Raw genomic sequence first — 18,034 nt, 5'->3', positions numbered from 1 at the left:
GCCTTACAAGTAAAAGCAACAGCAACAGTGTAACTGCAAGGCTGCTTATACCCCAAACCCACAAAAGTATTTTAAATAAAAACAAAGTTGAGCTACATATACTCACTGGTAGCAGGTTCTTGATCAGAGATTCAAATAATATTTTATAGCCACAATATTCTAACACTAACATACTCTACCATTACTTACAGTTAAACAATTTTTTTGTTTTGTTTTGGGAGATACAATGCCCCAGAAATTACACCCTTTTTCCTACCCTCCACTCCCTGAATAAAACTGGAAGGGTATAAAACCAGGAAAATTTGTTTCCTATAAACGTGTCTTGACATCAATCTTTGTTATACAATGCAAAGACCATAAAAGTAACCAATTTTGGAAAAAAAATCCTCAGTAGAAAGTATCTCAGTATCTACAGAAATAGAAAAAAAGTTATTTTATCTGCTGTAGTTTTTCATTCTAGTTTGTATCCAATTTGGTGCTATGGCAAAGCATTAGCCAACAAGATAGACATAGCGTTCATACACATCCTGTATTTTAACACTAGATCTAAATGTCAACTGTACTGGCACAGAAGAATTTGGACTAATGAAATGTAGCATTTGCAATATTTTAATTATACTTCAGAAAATGTTTCAAAATCTGGTTAATACAAATAGTAAAAAAGTAGGATTTGAATAAGGGGGAATAAAAGGCATTAATAATAAAAAGTAACAGAGCAGTAACTGATTCTTCAGACATTGATACCTTTAAACTTTTGTAGTATATGGTCCTGTTGATCTCCAGAGGAAACAGATTTTGCTCCTTTCCTGAACGTGCCCAGTTTATATATCGTAGCCAGTTCCCTTTCTTTGGATCAGTTGCATCAACACACATCCATCCCAAGTTTGGGTAATACACCTATGAGACAAAAACAGCATTAAGCAAATGGACAACTGAAGCGTACGTGCACTATAACACTACACATTTTACACTATAACACTACATATTTTAAAGTTATACAAAGCAGTAATCATCATCTAAGGACACAGATAACACAAAGGATATGAGCAGAGGTAGGGGTTGTACTGGGGGGGGAGCGCTGCTGGTCTTACGCAATCTTTTTAGTGGAACTGGTACAACTGGACAAAAATAACTTTTGGCCTGCAAGCCCTTATCTGAAGTTTTGGGCTCAAAAGCCAAAACATTTAAAAGATTTTATTGGTTTTTTTCAGTTTGGCAAGCCTTAATTGATTAGCTGGATTCTGCATTTGGTAAAATGACTGGTTTTAAGATATAAAGGCAATAGAGCTTTATTTTTACTACCTGATGAATTGGGAAAAGTAACTATTTAGAAGTTAGAAACATTTGCTTTATGTGGAGCAATAAGGGAAAGCATAATTTATATTTAATCATTGACAGGTTATTAAAGAAAATCTTAACCTTTCAGAAATCTTGTGACCACCTTAAAAAATTGACCATGTCAATAAACTTCCACATGTTCCAAAATGCTGTGTAAATTCTTTGCTTGTCATTCTTGGAGAAAAATTTTCAACACCTACTCCTGTCTTACATTTCAAGGCAGCTTGCCATAAAGCAAGGTTACCAACATCTTCAGTATTTTCTGCTTCTCTTTCAAGACATGTTACGCATCTCCCACTTTTCTGGTCATAATCCAAATTAGATGCCTATAAGACCACCTATCAGTGGATGCTATACGTTTTTTTTCCAAACCGAAGAAAACACCACTGTTTGGCAACTGGAACTATCACTCTTCCATTACTTTCTCTCAGAACACAGGCATACTAACAGGTACGCAATGTCTCAGAAGTACTGGGCAGCTCACAGATTTTTAGAAAAACAAAATAGGAAAAGTCAAGTCTATAAATACCAGCCTCTGCCTGGAAGAGCTGTTTTCAAAACCCAGCCTTCCTAGCTCATCACCTCCTGCAACATTCACTTAGCACCACTGCAGATAAGGAATAAACTAAAATTCCAATTTCACTGTAATTTTCCCATTCTGTTACACAATGTTGTAGCTTTTTATTGTTTCTGACACTTAATTTACAAGTCATTTTAAGTCTTTTCCAACTGTTTTACATTTTCAATTTCAAGTACATTTCTACAAGAGCTTAAAACAAGAACCATTTAATAAATTTTATTTCTTTCGTGTTGATAGACTGTTGATTTAATAAAATAGAAATTTATCAATAAAGGTAAAGTTTCAATAAATATACCAAAATCATCTTAGTTTCTTTCCAAGCAAAGAGAAACCATCTCCCTACTTAAACTATTCCAGTATGGATTTCATCAGCTGACTTTTGAAAGAATGTTCATCAGCACGCTCAGCCCTTGCAATATGAAAACGTAAATAGCTTCAGCAACCAAGACTGTAAAAGCAATCAATCCTTTGGGTTAAAATGGAAGACAAGAGCCAAACAAAACAACACTGTGGAAGAGTTAGCAGATATGGAATATATGGCAAAACATAATACTTTATTACTTTTTTATATATTAATTTATTATGGTTTTTGCACAAAAAAAATTACTAAAACATAATACTTTATTACTTTTTTATATATTACTTTATTATGGTTTTTGCACAAAAAAAAAATTACTTTATTACTTTTCAGGTACAGCTTCTAATTTAGAGAATTTTGTTTAAAGGCCTTGAGGACTGTGAGAAGGAAAATAACTCCAACTCCTCTATATAACATTGCGACTTTAGGTGTTTCCTGTAAACCATGATCAGGAGTATTTGGCACAGTTGTGACAGTCATTCTGGATCAGCAGACAGCATTTCCCTCAGTTTTCAGTCACTTGCTGTCATTTTCCTATCTGCACCTTTTCTCCGACAGAAAATGAAAATATGTTCAAGTCTACTTCTCAGACACAGCAAGCATACACTGACACACAAACCTCATCTTTTACAGAATGATCCTCTAGCATGACAGTTCAACATTATTAAAATTGACTAGAGATGCCAGCTTTTAGAAGTCTTCAGATTAACATCACTGAAGAAACAAGTGGGATTCTTGTGGAAAAGGTTGTTCTCCTAGCTGAAGGTCCATATACCCACACCCCACCACCCTTCCACAAACCATATTTTCTAACAGTTAAGATTCTGTAGTGGTTTCAGATATTAGCATAGGGGGTCAACTGCTGCAGTCTCATCTTAGTGTCTTTTTTTTAATTCCAAAATCAATATTAAAGCAACACACAATTACTTAAAAATCCAGCAAGGGTTCTCATTATCTCTTGCATTGTAAACTATGAAACTTTGTAACAGGTTGTTTGCAACTATCACTTCTCAACACAAATTTAAAAAATATTAAGACAAAGCCAGTGAGAACACTCAAAATCCAGCACTAAGAAAAACAATTGCAAGGTCAATAATTTACTTGACTGATTCAATCTCCCTAAGTGTTCTTGTACCAGATCAAAATTGGAGATACATTATGCAGTGGAGCTTGTGATAATATTAGCTCAATGCGACAAACATCATACTTGAACACTTTATTACTTTCCTGAATGTGAATTTGCATTTATGGGAAATTGCTCTAGATGAATTCCTCTGATAGGGGTTAACATTGAGTTTTATATGTGTATCCAGTGTTTTATGCAGTTCAATTTTTGCCAGGGGCCAGAAGGATGACTATCAGTATCTCTAGCCTAAAAATCTGTAAACTAGCAAGTTCTGCTTCAGAGCATGCTATGCCACAGTTCTTCCATCCCTCCCCTCTTTGACTATTCACTATGCTAAAGCCATTTGCTGTGTGTGTCTTCAGAAAGACTGAAGTCCGGAAGTAGTTATGAACTGCCTTGAAGACACTGTAGATTCAACTCCCAATTAAGACACCTACATTTTGAAATCTACATAATATCCAAGGCCTTATGACTACCAGCGGAGCTTAAAGAGCTATTCAGCTGTCCAGACAGTATTTGCTTCAAGGCAAGCTCAAACACAAGCAGCACAAGAAATACTGCAACAGTTGAGAACTTCTATAAAAACTCCAAAAGCAAAACCAATTCCCATAACAAAGCTGGTTTTCAAAGAGCTAGATGAGGAGGAGTGCTGTGGCTTCCCAAAGAGATTCCATATCCTCCTCATTTCCCTAATTTCATAAGCAGTTGATGGTACTCAGTTGCAGAAGGGATATCACTCAGGGTTCAAGCCAACAAAGCAAAGCTTTATCAGCAACAGACTCAAGGTGAGGTGTGATCCAGAGACAGTATATAAGAAAATTAATACAGCAATTTCAAACAAAGCCAATAGTTTCAAGTGTTGTAATTCAGAATGGTTCCTCAATCCCAGTAGCTATAAATAACTGTTTGTAATGGTAGACATAGGTAGATGGGAATTATTTCATATCATGTCCATTTCTAAAATCACTGGAAAAATACAAAATATTAACCTAGTGACAGATACTTTCTTCCATTTACAAGCTGTTTCTTACCTCCCACATGTACACATTGCTCTTAACTTGAGATCTCTTTTTCTTGTCACCAACAAATGGTCCAAACTTCTTGCCTTTTAAAATTGATTTTGTTGCCCAGACACCTGAAGAGACACAAATCAGTAGTTAAAACTAATCTAACTTATTTCAAGCAAATCTTCTATTCACAATTCATATTTCTTAAGATGATTACATGTGTCTGTCTCAGATTGCGGAGCATTCTACACTAAGATCACAATAAGGAAATTGAAGTTTACTAAAATAGATTCAAACAATCCTCTCCCCAAAACTCACTTCAATCGTCAAAGGTTTAAGCATTTATCTGGTTTCATTCTTTGCTCATGGGCTACTGTAGCTCTGAAGAAAAAAAAAAAACCAACCTCGATTTTTCTTGTCCTTCAGGTGATATTCAAAATACCGTAAAAGTATTACAGGTTTTATATTGTAAATTCCCAGATTTCAGTCAGTCCCTGTTTTGCTGAGTAAACACATTATTAAAACAAAAACCCTATTTGCTTTCTCTGAAGCAATGCCAGGCAAATGAAGCCCTCACAAACGTTGTGAAACCAATTAACAACATATTTTGAAGGAAAAATGTTTAGGATTGGTTAAAAATATGTGCATCTGCCCAGAAATTTGACAAGATTTAACTGCACTGAAAATGGACAGCTGCATTTCACATTTTATAGCACAAAACCTAAGAACAGATTGACAAATAATTGCTGATTAAACATAACATTTGCATTCAGACCATGCTAGATGAGGTTCATACTAGAGAAGATTAACCTTGCTCCAAGGAGCTTATAACCTGTTAATACCGTATCTATTGTCAGGCTTATTCCTCCAACCACCAGCTTTCAACATCAAGTATCCAGTCTGCAATTCTGACTTCCATCAAAGTTCTCCCACATTAAACTTTGTTAAAAAAGAAGCCAAGCATTTTGGACATATTACAGAAACAACACTTTGCTGCATATAGTGGCTTTCAAGTCTGCACTGACTGTTCCTATAAGCTTTTTATATTGATTGGAAGGTGAGATGCAGCATTCTGAGGAGGCAACAGTAAGATAGTTGCAAAACACAGAACTAGTAAAGTGCTATCAGTGAAAACAAACCAGTGAAGTAACCTATCAGTATTTTCCTAAACGAATATTTCCTATTTGCATCTTGGTCCACCTTTGACCCCAGTTCCGATGTTCTAGGAACATCATCTTGGAATGCTGGGGAAACCTAGAAGCTGTCCACTATTTCCAACAGAAATTACTTCAGATAAATGCACCCAACGTCATCTCTACCCAGCACAGGAGGGCACCAAACTTTACATTAACTGTAATTTATGTGAGCTAATGTAAAAATCTTCATTCTCCTTTCGCAGTTGTAGGACTCACCGAGCCGTGTCTTGTCAACAGCAGATGGGAAGAGCCTCACGTCCTCAGGAAGCCCCCTAAGCACATGCTCAGGTACATCATCTAAGGTCTCCACAGTGACAATAGATTCAGTTGTGTTCTACAAGTCAAAAAGCCAGAAGGGCCATGAACATTAACAGATAAAAACAATAGCACAACAGATGATCAACCCATACAAGCTACAAGAACTCCCGACCTGAGATTAAAGTAAAATTTCCAAATTGCGATTTCAACTATGGTCCTGCCATTAACATGCTAATTGCAGAACTATCTTTTTATCAGAACATTCAATTTTTCACTATTCTTTTCATAACACTTGTTTATGCTTTATTGCAGAGTTCTAAGACCACATTAGAGATATATGTAAAATACTGATAACTAAAGTTGCTGTAAATAATCTTTTGCTTTAGTTAATGGATGTGGTTTGATGACAAGCAGTACGCAGTGGGTAAATCTAACTGAAAGGATTTTCATGTATGGCCATTTGCCATTTCATTCATTTTCTTTGGCCTATCCTTATAAAAAAATTCAAAATTCTCCCTTGAGTTACTTGGAGAACAGAGCTAAAGGTATTTTATTTTGCCTGTCTGAATATGACTTACCTGACAGCACTACTATATTATACCTAAAGATGAATGAACTGTGGTTCTATACCTCGGAGAACATCTGTACTTTTCCGAACACTGTTTTCATAGGAGTTCAGGCTCAGTGTTAATTCTTTGAAAAACACTCTAGTGAAGCATAAGAATTACTCCAATTACACAATATATTTGTAAACAATACATTTAATTGTATTTTTAAAGTCAACAACTCAAATTTTTCAAAAAAGCACGTAGCAGGAAAACATACTAGCTCTTCCATAACCTGCCTGGAAAGCCTAACTCAATTTAAATAAGGAGGTGGATTAATTTCCCGTTTAAATTACAGACAGCTACAACAGACCTCATCTAATATTCAGACTTAATCTTTTCTGAAAAGAAGCCACAACAAGTTTTCATTATTTTCAGTTTCAGCTGTACACTAGATCTTAAATACAGTCTCTTCTGCTAGAAAATGTTTCTGACTGCTCCTGAAAGACTAGTGTATTTAAGAGCAATACATGATGCTTTCAGTAGAAGTCTTTGCTATTGGTATTTTTTGAATACCAAACAGTCAGAAGATGAGAGAAGCTGTTAGAAGTGTTTCAGGAGACATTCATCATTTGTCCAAATAACACTCTTGAAACATGTTATTGGCAACTGAAGTAAGGGAAGGCACGCGAACTTCAACTGCCATGCTAAAATACACTTATTTGATCAAAACAGTATGTTATGCAGCAAAACAGCTGGAACACAGGAAGAATAGAAGGGTTTTTTCCACTTTATTTCATAACCATCCTATTGACAGTTTTTTAAAATCCTGGGTTTCCTACAAAGAATAAACCAGTAAAAGTCCCTAAATTAGAAGTACAACGCAAGATGATTCTGCACTAAAGCATCAGCAACTGCATTCCATTATCTTTTCTTAACACCTAGATGCTCATCTTCTGCAAATTCTGTTCCAAAACGTAGAACAAATGTGGATCAAATAACCCTGCCTGAGCCAGCAAAGTAGTTTCTCCATTATGGCCCTCAGCAAGTACATTTCAGTAAAGGTTAGCAAAAACACATAGGTTTGATTGGATCCACTTCAGAGGTGTGGCTTGTAGCTTAGCTTCATTATTACTGAGAGCATTAATGAGAAGGATGACTGGAAAAACATTTATGTTTTATCAACCATCCGTTTCATTTTCTCTTTGACTTGACATAAATAGCTGTCCATAAAAAGTAACAGTGACCAATAGCAAAGGGAAAAAATAATATTTAACTATTAAAGGCATGTCTATTAATAGAGAAGTAGGAAATTAAATGCTAAAAGTTGTTAAGTCCCAAAAATATTTGTATTCAACACACAATTCTAAGCATTTTCCATTTTCTACATATTATTTAAAAAATCCTTCAATTCTTTTAAGTGAAAATGGAGATATACTGCAATTTTCCTGAGTACACCCTAGTTTTGTACTATTTTGTTCATAATGAAAGCCAAGTGGTATTTTAGCTTAGAGTACAAGGACATCTCAAAGTTTCAAAACAAAAGGCAATTCCCGCTCCAGAGCACTTATGGTCTGAGGGTCCAGACCTGCTCATGCAGCCTTCCATTTTAATTTTGTCAATCATTTCCTCAGCACACACATAAAAGTTCCAAATTAAACAACTGTGTATGCCTCTATGCATAAAGGAAAGAATGATGTAAAGCTTCAGTAATGGGAATAACTTGCCTAGAAACACAGAAGTGATGACTTTGGAAACACAGCTCAAAGCCAGAACATCACCTACCCACCACACTGAGGGTAATTTCACATGTATTAGAAATTCTTTATTTCCACTTTTCAAATTATGACTTCCAGGCATACTCAATCTAATCAGTCCCCAAAAAACAAATCTAAAATAGCTTCTGGTATGTGAAAACATATCACTTGTCAGAAAGACTAAACAGTAACTTAAGGAGAAAACCATACTCAAAGTTCTGAGAAGTGCATACAAGTTCACAAAAATGAAAATTTATTTGTTCTACCTAATGAATCAGGGAAGTTGCAGTAAACTAACTATTCCGATGTATACACTAGAACTTGCACTTGGGATGCACCATCTACTCTGCCATAAACACAGACATATCCTGTATTACCTAAACCTGAATGTTAGGTGGACAGAGAGAAGCTACCCTGCCCATACTGGAGACCAGTAATACCCTTACAGTAATGCCCTTATGGTAGAGTAGCTGACACAATGAAGTTTGTATTTTAATGTACTTCACAGAGCTACTACTAGGTCTATTGTCTTCCTAATGCTCTATTTATAACCTACAGACACACCATTTCACTCCAAAAATTGACATTAAAGTAGCTGCATGTCCAGCTTACTGCTCTGCAACAAACAGAACAAGCTTAAAGGCAGCTTTTAGAGAGAATAAAGGGGTTTAAATAATATCATAAAAGTTATTATTTTGGTATCCTATATGTTAATCATAATTCCTAAATAAATCAACAGCTCAGAATCCTTAGCCAGCAGGTTATAATAGAAAAGGGTTTAAATTTTTTTATACTAAAGTTTTGAAAAGCAACAGAAAGCTAATAAATTATTTATGAATGTTTATTAAGTGATTAGTTCCATTTTAAGGAGCCTTAAAGGTTCAATAGGCTGCTTATAACACTATTTATAGTATTATTTGTATAACACAACAGTAAATGCTGCTCACACTTGCCATTAAGCAAGTAGCTCTTTATTACCTAACCATAATCCACACTATTCCTGATAAAAATGACCAGAATTTCAAAGTTACAAGCATGCACAGTTTCCCATCAAATCTGTCCACATTATGAAAGACTCTTGCTTGGCGAGAACTAGGTATATGTTGAACCACGTGCAACAGCCCTAAAAAAATACCTGTCCTCTGACATTGAATTTTGATCATTCTGGTGCGAAGCAAATACTGGTGGTGATGGCAGTAACTAATACGAAGGATGTTATACTTAAGCTCTGAACAAGCTTTAGGAGGTGTTAAACTGAGAAGTAACAACAACTTGGGCAATACTACAGTTGTCCAAATAAACCCTGACTTTCTGGAAATTATTCTTGCCTTTACGTATAACCACAAAGCAGAGATACCACAGTAGTTTTTATATACCGAGTAATACTCGGAGCATTTTCCACTGACTTATGAGATAGGTTGTGCTGAAAGTTTACTAGAAATATATTTTTAAATGCATCTCTGTATACTATCAAATGTAAGGTTTTTATCTCTAAAGCAAAACAGCTAAAGCTTCTCAACCTGTTCTACTTAGGACCCACTCTTTATGCGGGTGCTGTGCACGGCAATTACTCTCTATATTTACTAATGTGACTTGCTGAGTTAAGTTATAAGAACATATCTTCCGCCAACTTTAACAGCAACAACGAGAAAAATGATAAAACTGGAGTCATAGCAAGGTTATTCTATTGCTGCCTTGGTAAGCCCTAACAGCTGCACAGACACATCCTAGAGAGCTATTTGTAGGGGGAGAAAGACCCCCAAATTGGAAACCACAGAAGGAATAGAATGCCAGAATATTATTTATTTATAAAAGCTGAAGTCTATTCAAAGCATAGCAAAGTTTTGTTTTGCTCTTCCAACAATCCAAAAGGAAAAACAGTGATGAAAGAAGTCTGATTTTCAGACATCTGTTAGCCTTGAACTGATACGCAAGAAGCCATGTCTCATCAGACGAAGAAACACGCTCTTCTCAGCATATCAAAGAAACCTAAATATCTTTCCAGTACATTACCCCATGATTTCATTAGGGGAGAACCAAGCTTATTTTTCCCAGTGGTTTCTAAGAAATTAGGCAAAGATGAGGAGGACTACAGAGTGAACGGGACAGCTATCAGAACAACGCACTTCAGGTTTCAAGCTAACAAAAGTGGCATGGTTTTTTGGTCAAGTTTCATTTTGGGGTTTACTTTGGGGATTTTTTTTTGTTTGGTTGGATGGTTTGGGGTTTTTTTTGGGGGGGGTTTTTTACAACCATAACTAGATAAGCAGTTAAAAAATCTCAAGCCTGCAAATAAATTTTAACCTACCAAAACTTTAAAAATCAGATTCAACTGATTTAGACAGAAGCGTACAGCACTGTGTCGCACCCCCTGATGTGTCTGGCATGTTCCTTAATAGTCACACATCCTTTGGGCCATAAATATCCCCAAACTGTTTTATCACTTAAGAAGTTTATTTGCATGGAGTAATATACAATCAGAACTTTATTTTGCATCTACCGACATAAATCAAAGACCAGCAGCTACATTCAGAGAACACCACACTCAGACTCATTCAACACTTGCCCTATTAATGGATTTCACAAGTACCAGAAAATTGATATGGCCTAGTACAGAACAATACTAATGGTAATAGATAAAAAAATACTAAACAGTAAAATAAACACCAATTTAGTTCAGTCAAATCAGTGCAATCTCATTTTATTTGCAATTTAAATGTAGCTACTTAAAACATTCTCCAGATCACAACTTGTCCCCAAGGAACATCTGTCTACCAAAAGAAGAAATATAGTATTTCAATCACTTTTCCACCAACACTTAACAATCACATTTAAAAAAGTCACCTCATGATAAGGACAGTGCGTGTCCTACAGCCAACTTTTGCATTTAACTGAAGTCCTAATACAGTATTTTTCACTCACTCCAAGACTGCAATTTTGCATACAAAAGCACGTGAAGCTTATTTCACTTTTAAGCTTCTTACTCTGAAGTTCATCACAAATATTACATTGCTCACATTCAAATTACCCAGGGTGAAGTGACTTAAGAACAATGCCAAAAAAAAAAAATCATTTGAGGGCTGAAAGGGTGCCTCGACTGAAACTATCTTCTCCTGTTTGCATCGGACTCCAATTACTTTGGCAGTACCTTTCAACACATCAATTAAGCAACTTTTCACACTACTTTCAATATAATTGTAAATCTGGACAAACCACAAATTAGACTATAATGGTACAAGCAGTATTTAAGCAGAGTAGAAACAGATATTTACAGATGATCAGAGATTAGAATATAAAGGAAAAAAATCCTCCTGAACGGTGTAATGAATGACAAACATTCAGTTAGTGTCATGGTTTGTTGTAAATAGTATTAAGATAAATGAAAAGATAAAGGAAAGGAAGCCAGTGAAGAGAGAGGGACATGGCAGAGAAGTTAGAAGAGGTAGCTGTGAAAAGGAGAAGAAGTGACTAAGGAAGATTGCGGGCAGCCAGCTAGCACGAGAAAGGTCCCTCAGAAGCAGAAAGGTCTCCACTTGTCCAAGAACCTTATCTGGCTACCCCTCTTTGCAACAATTATGCTGTGGGTGCTTGAAAATTAAAGATGTATCAGAAATGTTTGAAATAATAATTGAAAAATTCAGAGGGAAGGCGGGGAGGGAGTTTTAGTACAAGTGCAGGTGTAATTAGTTAACCTATGCCTTCACCATTTTTTCAATAACTACCCGTGCAGTTTTCCAGGTAGCACGCAACCTTTTTCCTACTCTACCTTAAAGCAGTGTGAGATGTGGTAAATGCTACCAATCAAATCTCCATGTGTGCTTGGGGGTTTTTAAATAAATTATTCAGCATATTCTGATGAAGTAGTTTATATATTAAAAGCAGATCTCTTTTTTAAACAGATGGAGAATGTATACTGTCTATCCCGAGACAGCAGTCTTCCAAGAAACCCCAAAATATTAATTCCAACAACAGGTGCTTTTTTTTTTTTAATCCTTCTTCTCCTTACTACAAGGCGGTCATATCAAAGTATTTATGGAAAGGTTTTCCTTCTCTACTTCAAGATTTCTATGGGATAAACAACAAAACCAGCAGTCTTTTCATATAAACCAAATTAACAATAGCCCAATTAGTTCCAGGGGCACTGAGGTCACACCAGAAGCAGAGATAAGCAGAATGAAAGAAATAGGAGAACAGGACACTTGAAAGATGTTTCGCATCAGGCAAAAACATTTCTTATACAGACCTGGCACTACAACTTGTCAACAGTGAATGAAATGACAAGGGCACTGCAAGAAAAAAACACCACAGGGTTGATGCTAAATACACACTTAATATGAATGGTAGTTGAACAATAAAAAGCCATATGAGTCCTGTACACTTTGGGAACTAGATGTGAAAGCCAGAAACACCAAGAAGGACTCTAAGCTACTGTAACTGCTCCCAGAGGCAGGGTCCTCTCGTTATTTAATTGTAGACGGCACACATCACAGCACTGCATAAGCAGTATTAGCAGGCCCAGTAAGAAAGAGGAAGACTATTTTCATACAGCACAGAAATCTTAATTCTAGAAATGGAATGGGGAGGAGGACAGATGGGACACAAAGATAGACAGACAGGACACAAGGGGACACAGATGCCCAAACGGGAAGGAAACAGCCAATGATAACAATTAAAGATTAGGATCTACAGCTTTCAGAATTTTAGCAGAACCCAAAGCTTATCAGAACAACTAATAAAGCAGGATTATTGCTCAGGCAGACAGAGCAATAGGCTGTTCGCTTCATGCATTCAAAACAAACCTTACAGGTGAAAAAATGGCAAGTCTCAACAGAAATAAATTGTGAAGCAATAGCTAACCTAGCTACCCCAAACTAGACTACTAATGCTTCAAAGTGTGCTAATGCAAATGTTATTTGTCTTATATATATAACTTATATTTGTGTATAGATATAATACAAATATGTATTTTTTACAACACGTATTTCAAGGCTCTGATAGAGATTATATTTGGCTTTTTTTTTTAAATACGCACATATATACTGATGATTTTTCACTTTAAATCAGAGGAAAAAAGCAACAGAAAACATCCCACCAAGCCATTTCACACTGTAATTATTTATCTTATGTATATACCTTTAAAACTTTAGTGAGAATGTACTTCAGCAAAGTGCTAACTACATTAAACGCTGCTGATGATCAAATAAGGGCATAAAGGGCAATAAAAGCACTCATTAGATACAGGCATCAATAAAAAAAAAGTATACAAAGCATCTTACACCACTGTGTACCATGGCTGTTCCTGGCTAAGAAAGCTTCTGTTCACAGCCAGCTTTTTTAACAAATTAAAAACAGCATTCCTTTGGTGTAGTATCCTATGCTCACATTCCCACACCAAAGGGATTTCTTAAGATCATCTAAAGAGAGAAGTACTTATGAGAAAAATTTAAGGCAACATGTACTTTTTCTGCAAGTATCTTTAAGTAATACAATTGTGCATGACAGACAAACAGATGTATAATTCCTGATTGGATAGACAAATGCAAAATAAAATCACGTACACTTGGCATCGATTAAAACAACACCCTCCAGCCAGGATATTCCTGCATCCCTAGAGTACTGCATCAGAAAAGAAATGTGCTTTCCCAGTCTTTGCACTTGATTCTAGGGGAGACGCTTAGGGTTCCAGAGAAGTGGGAAACTTCCTCATCAACCAATTTCCGTGACAGATTGTCCACTGCACATTTGAAATGGTAAAGTGGTTTAAAAAGGTAAGGGGAAAAAAAAAATGGAAGCCTTCAATTTTTAAGCCACTTTTACAAGGAGCTGAATTATTACCAAAAGCCTTGGGATGAAATAGATTTTTCTGGAGAGGTGTTCTTATAAGGGGTGCCAGCAGTAATAACTTACATGCTGCTAAAGGGAATTCACACACAAAAAACTTAAATCCATGAAATAAAAAAATCTCACAAGCATATACATTGTAGAAAGGAGGATTATGAAATTTAATGACACTGAAGATTTTAAAGAACATTTCTTTTTTAGTGGATGATTTACTTTTCTTATTAATAATTAACTGTTCTAACATCTAAGTATTTTGATAAAGTCTTACATTTATACTCACCTGATTCATTCTGAATTCCTGTTGTGTTCTGAAAAGATACACACAACAAAGAAACTCCTTTGATTACATGAGCCCTAAAAAGAAAAACAGACAATTGTAACACGAACCTACCTACAAATTTACCCTGTATTGAAAGCACACCTGTAGTTCTCTTCCTAAAGCATTTGTCATAAATATTCCTTTATTAAAAAAAATCTGCTCCGAGTTATAGTTTTGTTATTATAGCTTAAATATACATGAATAATCTCAAGACGGCTATCTATCATTAATCTTTCCCCAGAAATGTACTCAGGTAGGATTTTTTCATTTGTCTTTAAAAACAAGTTAACTTGTTCAAGACTGAACACTTTTAAGAACTTTAGAGTCAGATCTCTTCAGAATTTAATGTCAAAGCATTATGAAAGACCTGAAGAGGTTTTCAAATTAAAAAAAAAAATGCATGCATTTGAGTCTCCACTCTCCTGTATTAGAAACGGGAAAGTCTTCCTTAAAATTGGGCCTTTTATTAGGGGATTCTGTTACGCTAATGCATTTGGCATTCTTGTTTAACAGAAGCCTGAGATTTCAAAAGGGTTCCTAGTTCAAGTAGGCACCAAATTTGGAAACTCATAACTTAAGACAAAACTAATAAGAACTATGCCATATCTAAGAGTCTAGCACATCAAATCACTTCCTTTTGTTTGTTTGGGGTTTTTTTTAAATACATTAAAAAAAAGAGCATTATTGCTGGAAACACTATCCTTCCCGCTGTCATACAGCATTTTCAATAAATGAACAATACTGGGTTTTAGAGGTCAACTGGTACCTAATCACTTACAGCAATTTATTCAAGTACTGCTATTTCTTCCTTCTCTTTAGTATTCTTATTGTAACAACAACTAATTGATTTTACTAAGTATTTTGTAAAATACTAACATTTAAAATACATTCAAACAAAATGTACTCCAAATGAATTTCATATAACCCTTCATATCTTTGCACTGTAAGAATTCTTAATGCTGCGTAACAACAGTGAAAATACTACAAAGCTTCATAAAAATGCTGCATTGCTTCAGAAATTCATAAGAAAAGGAAAAACTCCATTGAAAAGGAAATTTCTGTCGTATACAGCTCTTCCAGGATTAATTCCTTTTTTCCTGGTACTTCCATACTACATTAGCATTTAGACAAACAGCTGAAACATCTGTATTTCAGTTCCAGTTTTGCAATTGGTTCAGTGAGATTTACAGTTTTCCAGCAAAGACCAGTTACAGGATACAGAGCTCCATCTGAACAGCTTTTAAAAGTCTGAAGAAAAGCATTCCTTTCGGAATGCACTATTACAGCTTGCTAACTTATTTCAGTACATCTGTCAAATGCAAATCAACTCCTAGGAATGATACATCCCAAGCATTTGATTTTCTAAAATCTTCTCTAACACTGATGGAGAACGTAGCCAACACCAAGAAACTACTGAACAAGCAGGGAACACTCCCCAGGTTTCATTTCTAGGTACTCCTGAGATTGTTAAATCTTGCCACGACAAAAACGTCCCTTTGGCTCCAAGTTTCTCATGCATTAGCATGCAGTTGTTTCTCTTCCACATACCCTTTACTTCCCTCAGCCTTGATATCTTAACTCATTTTCCCTCCCGACAAGCATGATTTCTACTTCAGACATCTTTACACACATGCTTTAGGCAAATGGTTTCTGAAATTCAATCCACAGGCTGCCTGTCATCTGCTGAAAGTCGCCTTAGCACATGGAAATGCTGATTAAAGAAAAAGCAAAAGTTGGAGTCAGTATAAACTTCCATACTTGAGATGAGGCCTGAATAACAGAGAAAAATCCAGGGCTCTTTTATTCATTGTTCATTGAGACAATACCCACACAATGTCAATTTATAAATCAAATATTTTGGATAGCAAGAGAGGCATCAAAACATTTCCTATTGTGAAAAACAACTTATTTTTAGTAACAAATGTCTTGCTTTTCTATACTTGGCCACAAAACAAAAAACTGATTACTCACGTAAAGACAACAAAAGCGAGAACCTTTTTTTGATGTGATTTTAGAGCACAGCCGGATGAGCTGCTATGGCTGGAGCGTACGAGTTTAAGTGGTTATTGTCTCCAGCTGCCTATTTCTACCTTTTCTCCTCCCTCTCACTGAAGATTATCAGGCCCTCAATGACAAGGGCTTAACTGTTCACATAACCATTTTCCATCATGGTTCTGGAAAGTGATTTAGAAAACCCACTGTAAAAAGTGCACATATGTTACACTGCAGCAAATGACAGTCATCTGAAGTACATATGTGACTTTCAACACTGAATAAATGAGGAAGGCAGCTAACCCAGAACTCCAGATACGCAAAGGCAACAAGGATTTAAAGCCCTGGCTTACAGAAGCAAACATTCAATACCATCCCTACTCAGCAAATAAACTTAAAGAATCTGGGAGCCAACAAGTACCAATTAAGTGATGGGTTGAAGGGGTCAATGCTAAAGGAAAGCCCCGTCAAGCTGAAAATTTCCTCTAAGCTGAACTTTCCTACCCAAGTTTTTAAAGAAATTAGTCAAAAAAATTGAAAAACAAATACTTTTTTTTACTCTGTTTCAGTTGAACAGTAAAATTACACTTTTCTTGTATTTCACATGCTAATTAAAAACTACTTAGCTTAGAATTAACATTGTTTTCAAAGAATTTTCAAAACAAAAGATAAGCCTGGTTTGTTTTGGTTTTTTGTTTTTTTTTTTTTTTTTTACAAAATTTTTAAACGTTTATTCAGCTTTTATAAAACTGGTTATATGCAAACCTCTCAATGGTATTTCTTAGGAGAATATGACAAATCTTAACAGACTGATGTATTTAAATGTCCACATAACACAGTTCAGGTTCCTGACAGACTGCGCTACTCTGCACCCTTTCAGCTACAAGTTACCAGAAGAACCAGTTGACCATAAAATACAATTAGATGAGAAATTAAGCTACAGTAAACCAAAAGCTTCAACAAGTATTTATAAAGCTGTTAATTTAAAACACACACTTCATCTTAAAATTGTATACCTGCAGTTCTGACAAGTTACATGTATGAGCTCTCTAACTGAAAAAAAAAATGCCTGAAAACATTTCCCTACTTTTTCCTTCTTCCACGTTACCTATTTTGTTAACAATGAACTCAACCATGGGGAAAGCAAGATTAATTGCACTTGAAAGAAAAAAAATTAAGACTATATACAGATTTAGGTATAGTCACTAGTTTTCTTTCTACCTAATGAAACATGACAGGAGACCAGAAGACAAAGTGGCTGTAACACTGAAATTGGGGTTTGACTTCTAGTGCACAAAGTTCAACAAAAACAAGAAAACATGAACCAAATTCTACAACTGCTGCACAAATATTAGTTCCCCATATGGTCAATGACTACCAACAATGTATTTACTCTTGTCGCTGCAAGCAGAAACAGGCTTTCACTTCATATACTAATGACTTTTTAGCTACACGTACAGTCAAGTCCAATAAAAGATCTTCCAGGAAAGCTCCAAATAAAATGATACTGCTCTGATCTGTCATCAGGGGAATTGTGATATAGTAAAGAAGATGGCCACATTAAATCAGTTTTAAACTTAGCAATTGTCTACAACAACGTTAGTACTTTGAAAAAGTCACATCAGCAACTCCATCAAATAGAGGTGACAACAATTTCCATTCAGCCTTTCCTCCAGACTCAACAGCGACACACACCTGCATCTACAAAGACCTGAAT

The 18,034-nt window shown here is 35.6% G+C and overlaps 1 protein-coding gene across 1 annotated transcript in view; it reads right to left on the bottom strand.

Moving 5' to 3' along the window:
• The window catches only part of LOC104133098 (PR domain zinc finger protein 2), a 22,271-nt gene extending 7,910 nt beyond the window's left edge, over positions 1 to 14,361 (bottom strand). Inside the window, exons 1-4 of the mRNA XM_035901855.1 lie at positions 14,287 to 14,361; positions 5,822 to 5,939; positions 4,434 to 4,537; positions 745 to 897 (exon numbers count right to left, since the gene is read on the bottom strand). Of these exons, the coding sequence (XP_035757748.1) occupies positions 745 to 897; positions 4,434 to 4,537; positions 5,822 to 5,939; positions 14,287 to 14,295 (384 nt within the window). The 5' untranslated portion in view covers positions 14,296 to 14,361. The remainder of the gene's footprint in view (positions 1 to 744; positions 898 to 4,433; positions 4,538 to 5,821; positions 5,940 to 14,286) is intronic.
• Between the last annotated feature and the right edge of the window lie 3,673 nt (positions 14,362 to 18,034).

This window comes from Egretta garzetta, unplaced genomic scaffold, assembly GCF_000687185.1.
Source record: "Egretta garzetta isolate BGI_Z169 unplaced genomic scaffold, ASM68718v1 scaffold69, whole genome shotgun sequence".
Lineage (NCBI taxonomy): Eukaryota > Metazoa > Chordata > Aves > Pelecaniformes > Ardeidae > Egretta > Egretta garzetta.
Note: the sequence above shows the minus strand (reverse complement) of the source record. Positions and strands in the feature narration are given on the sequence as shown.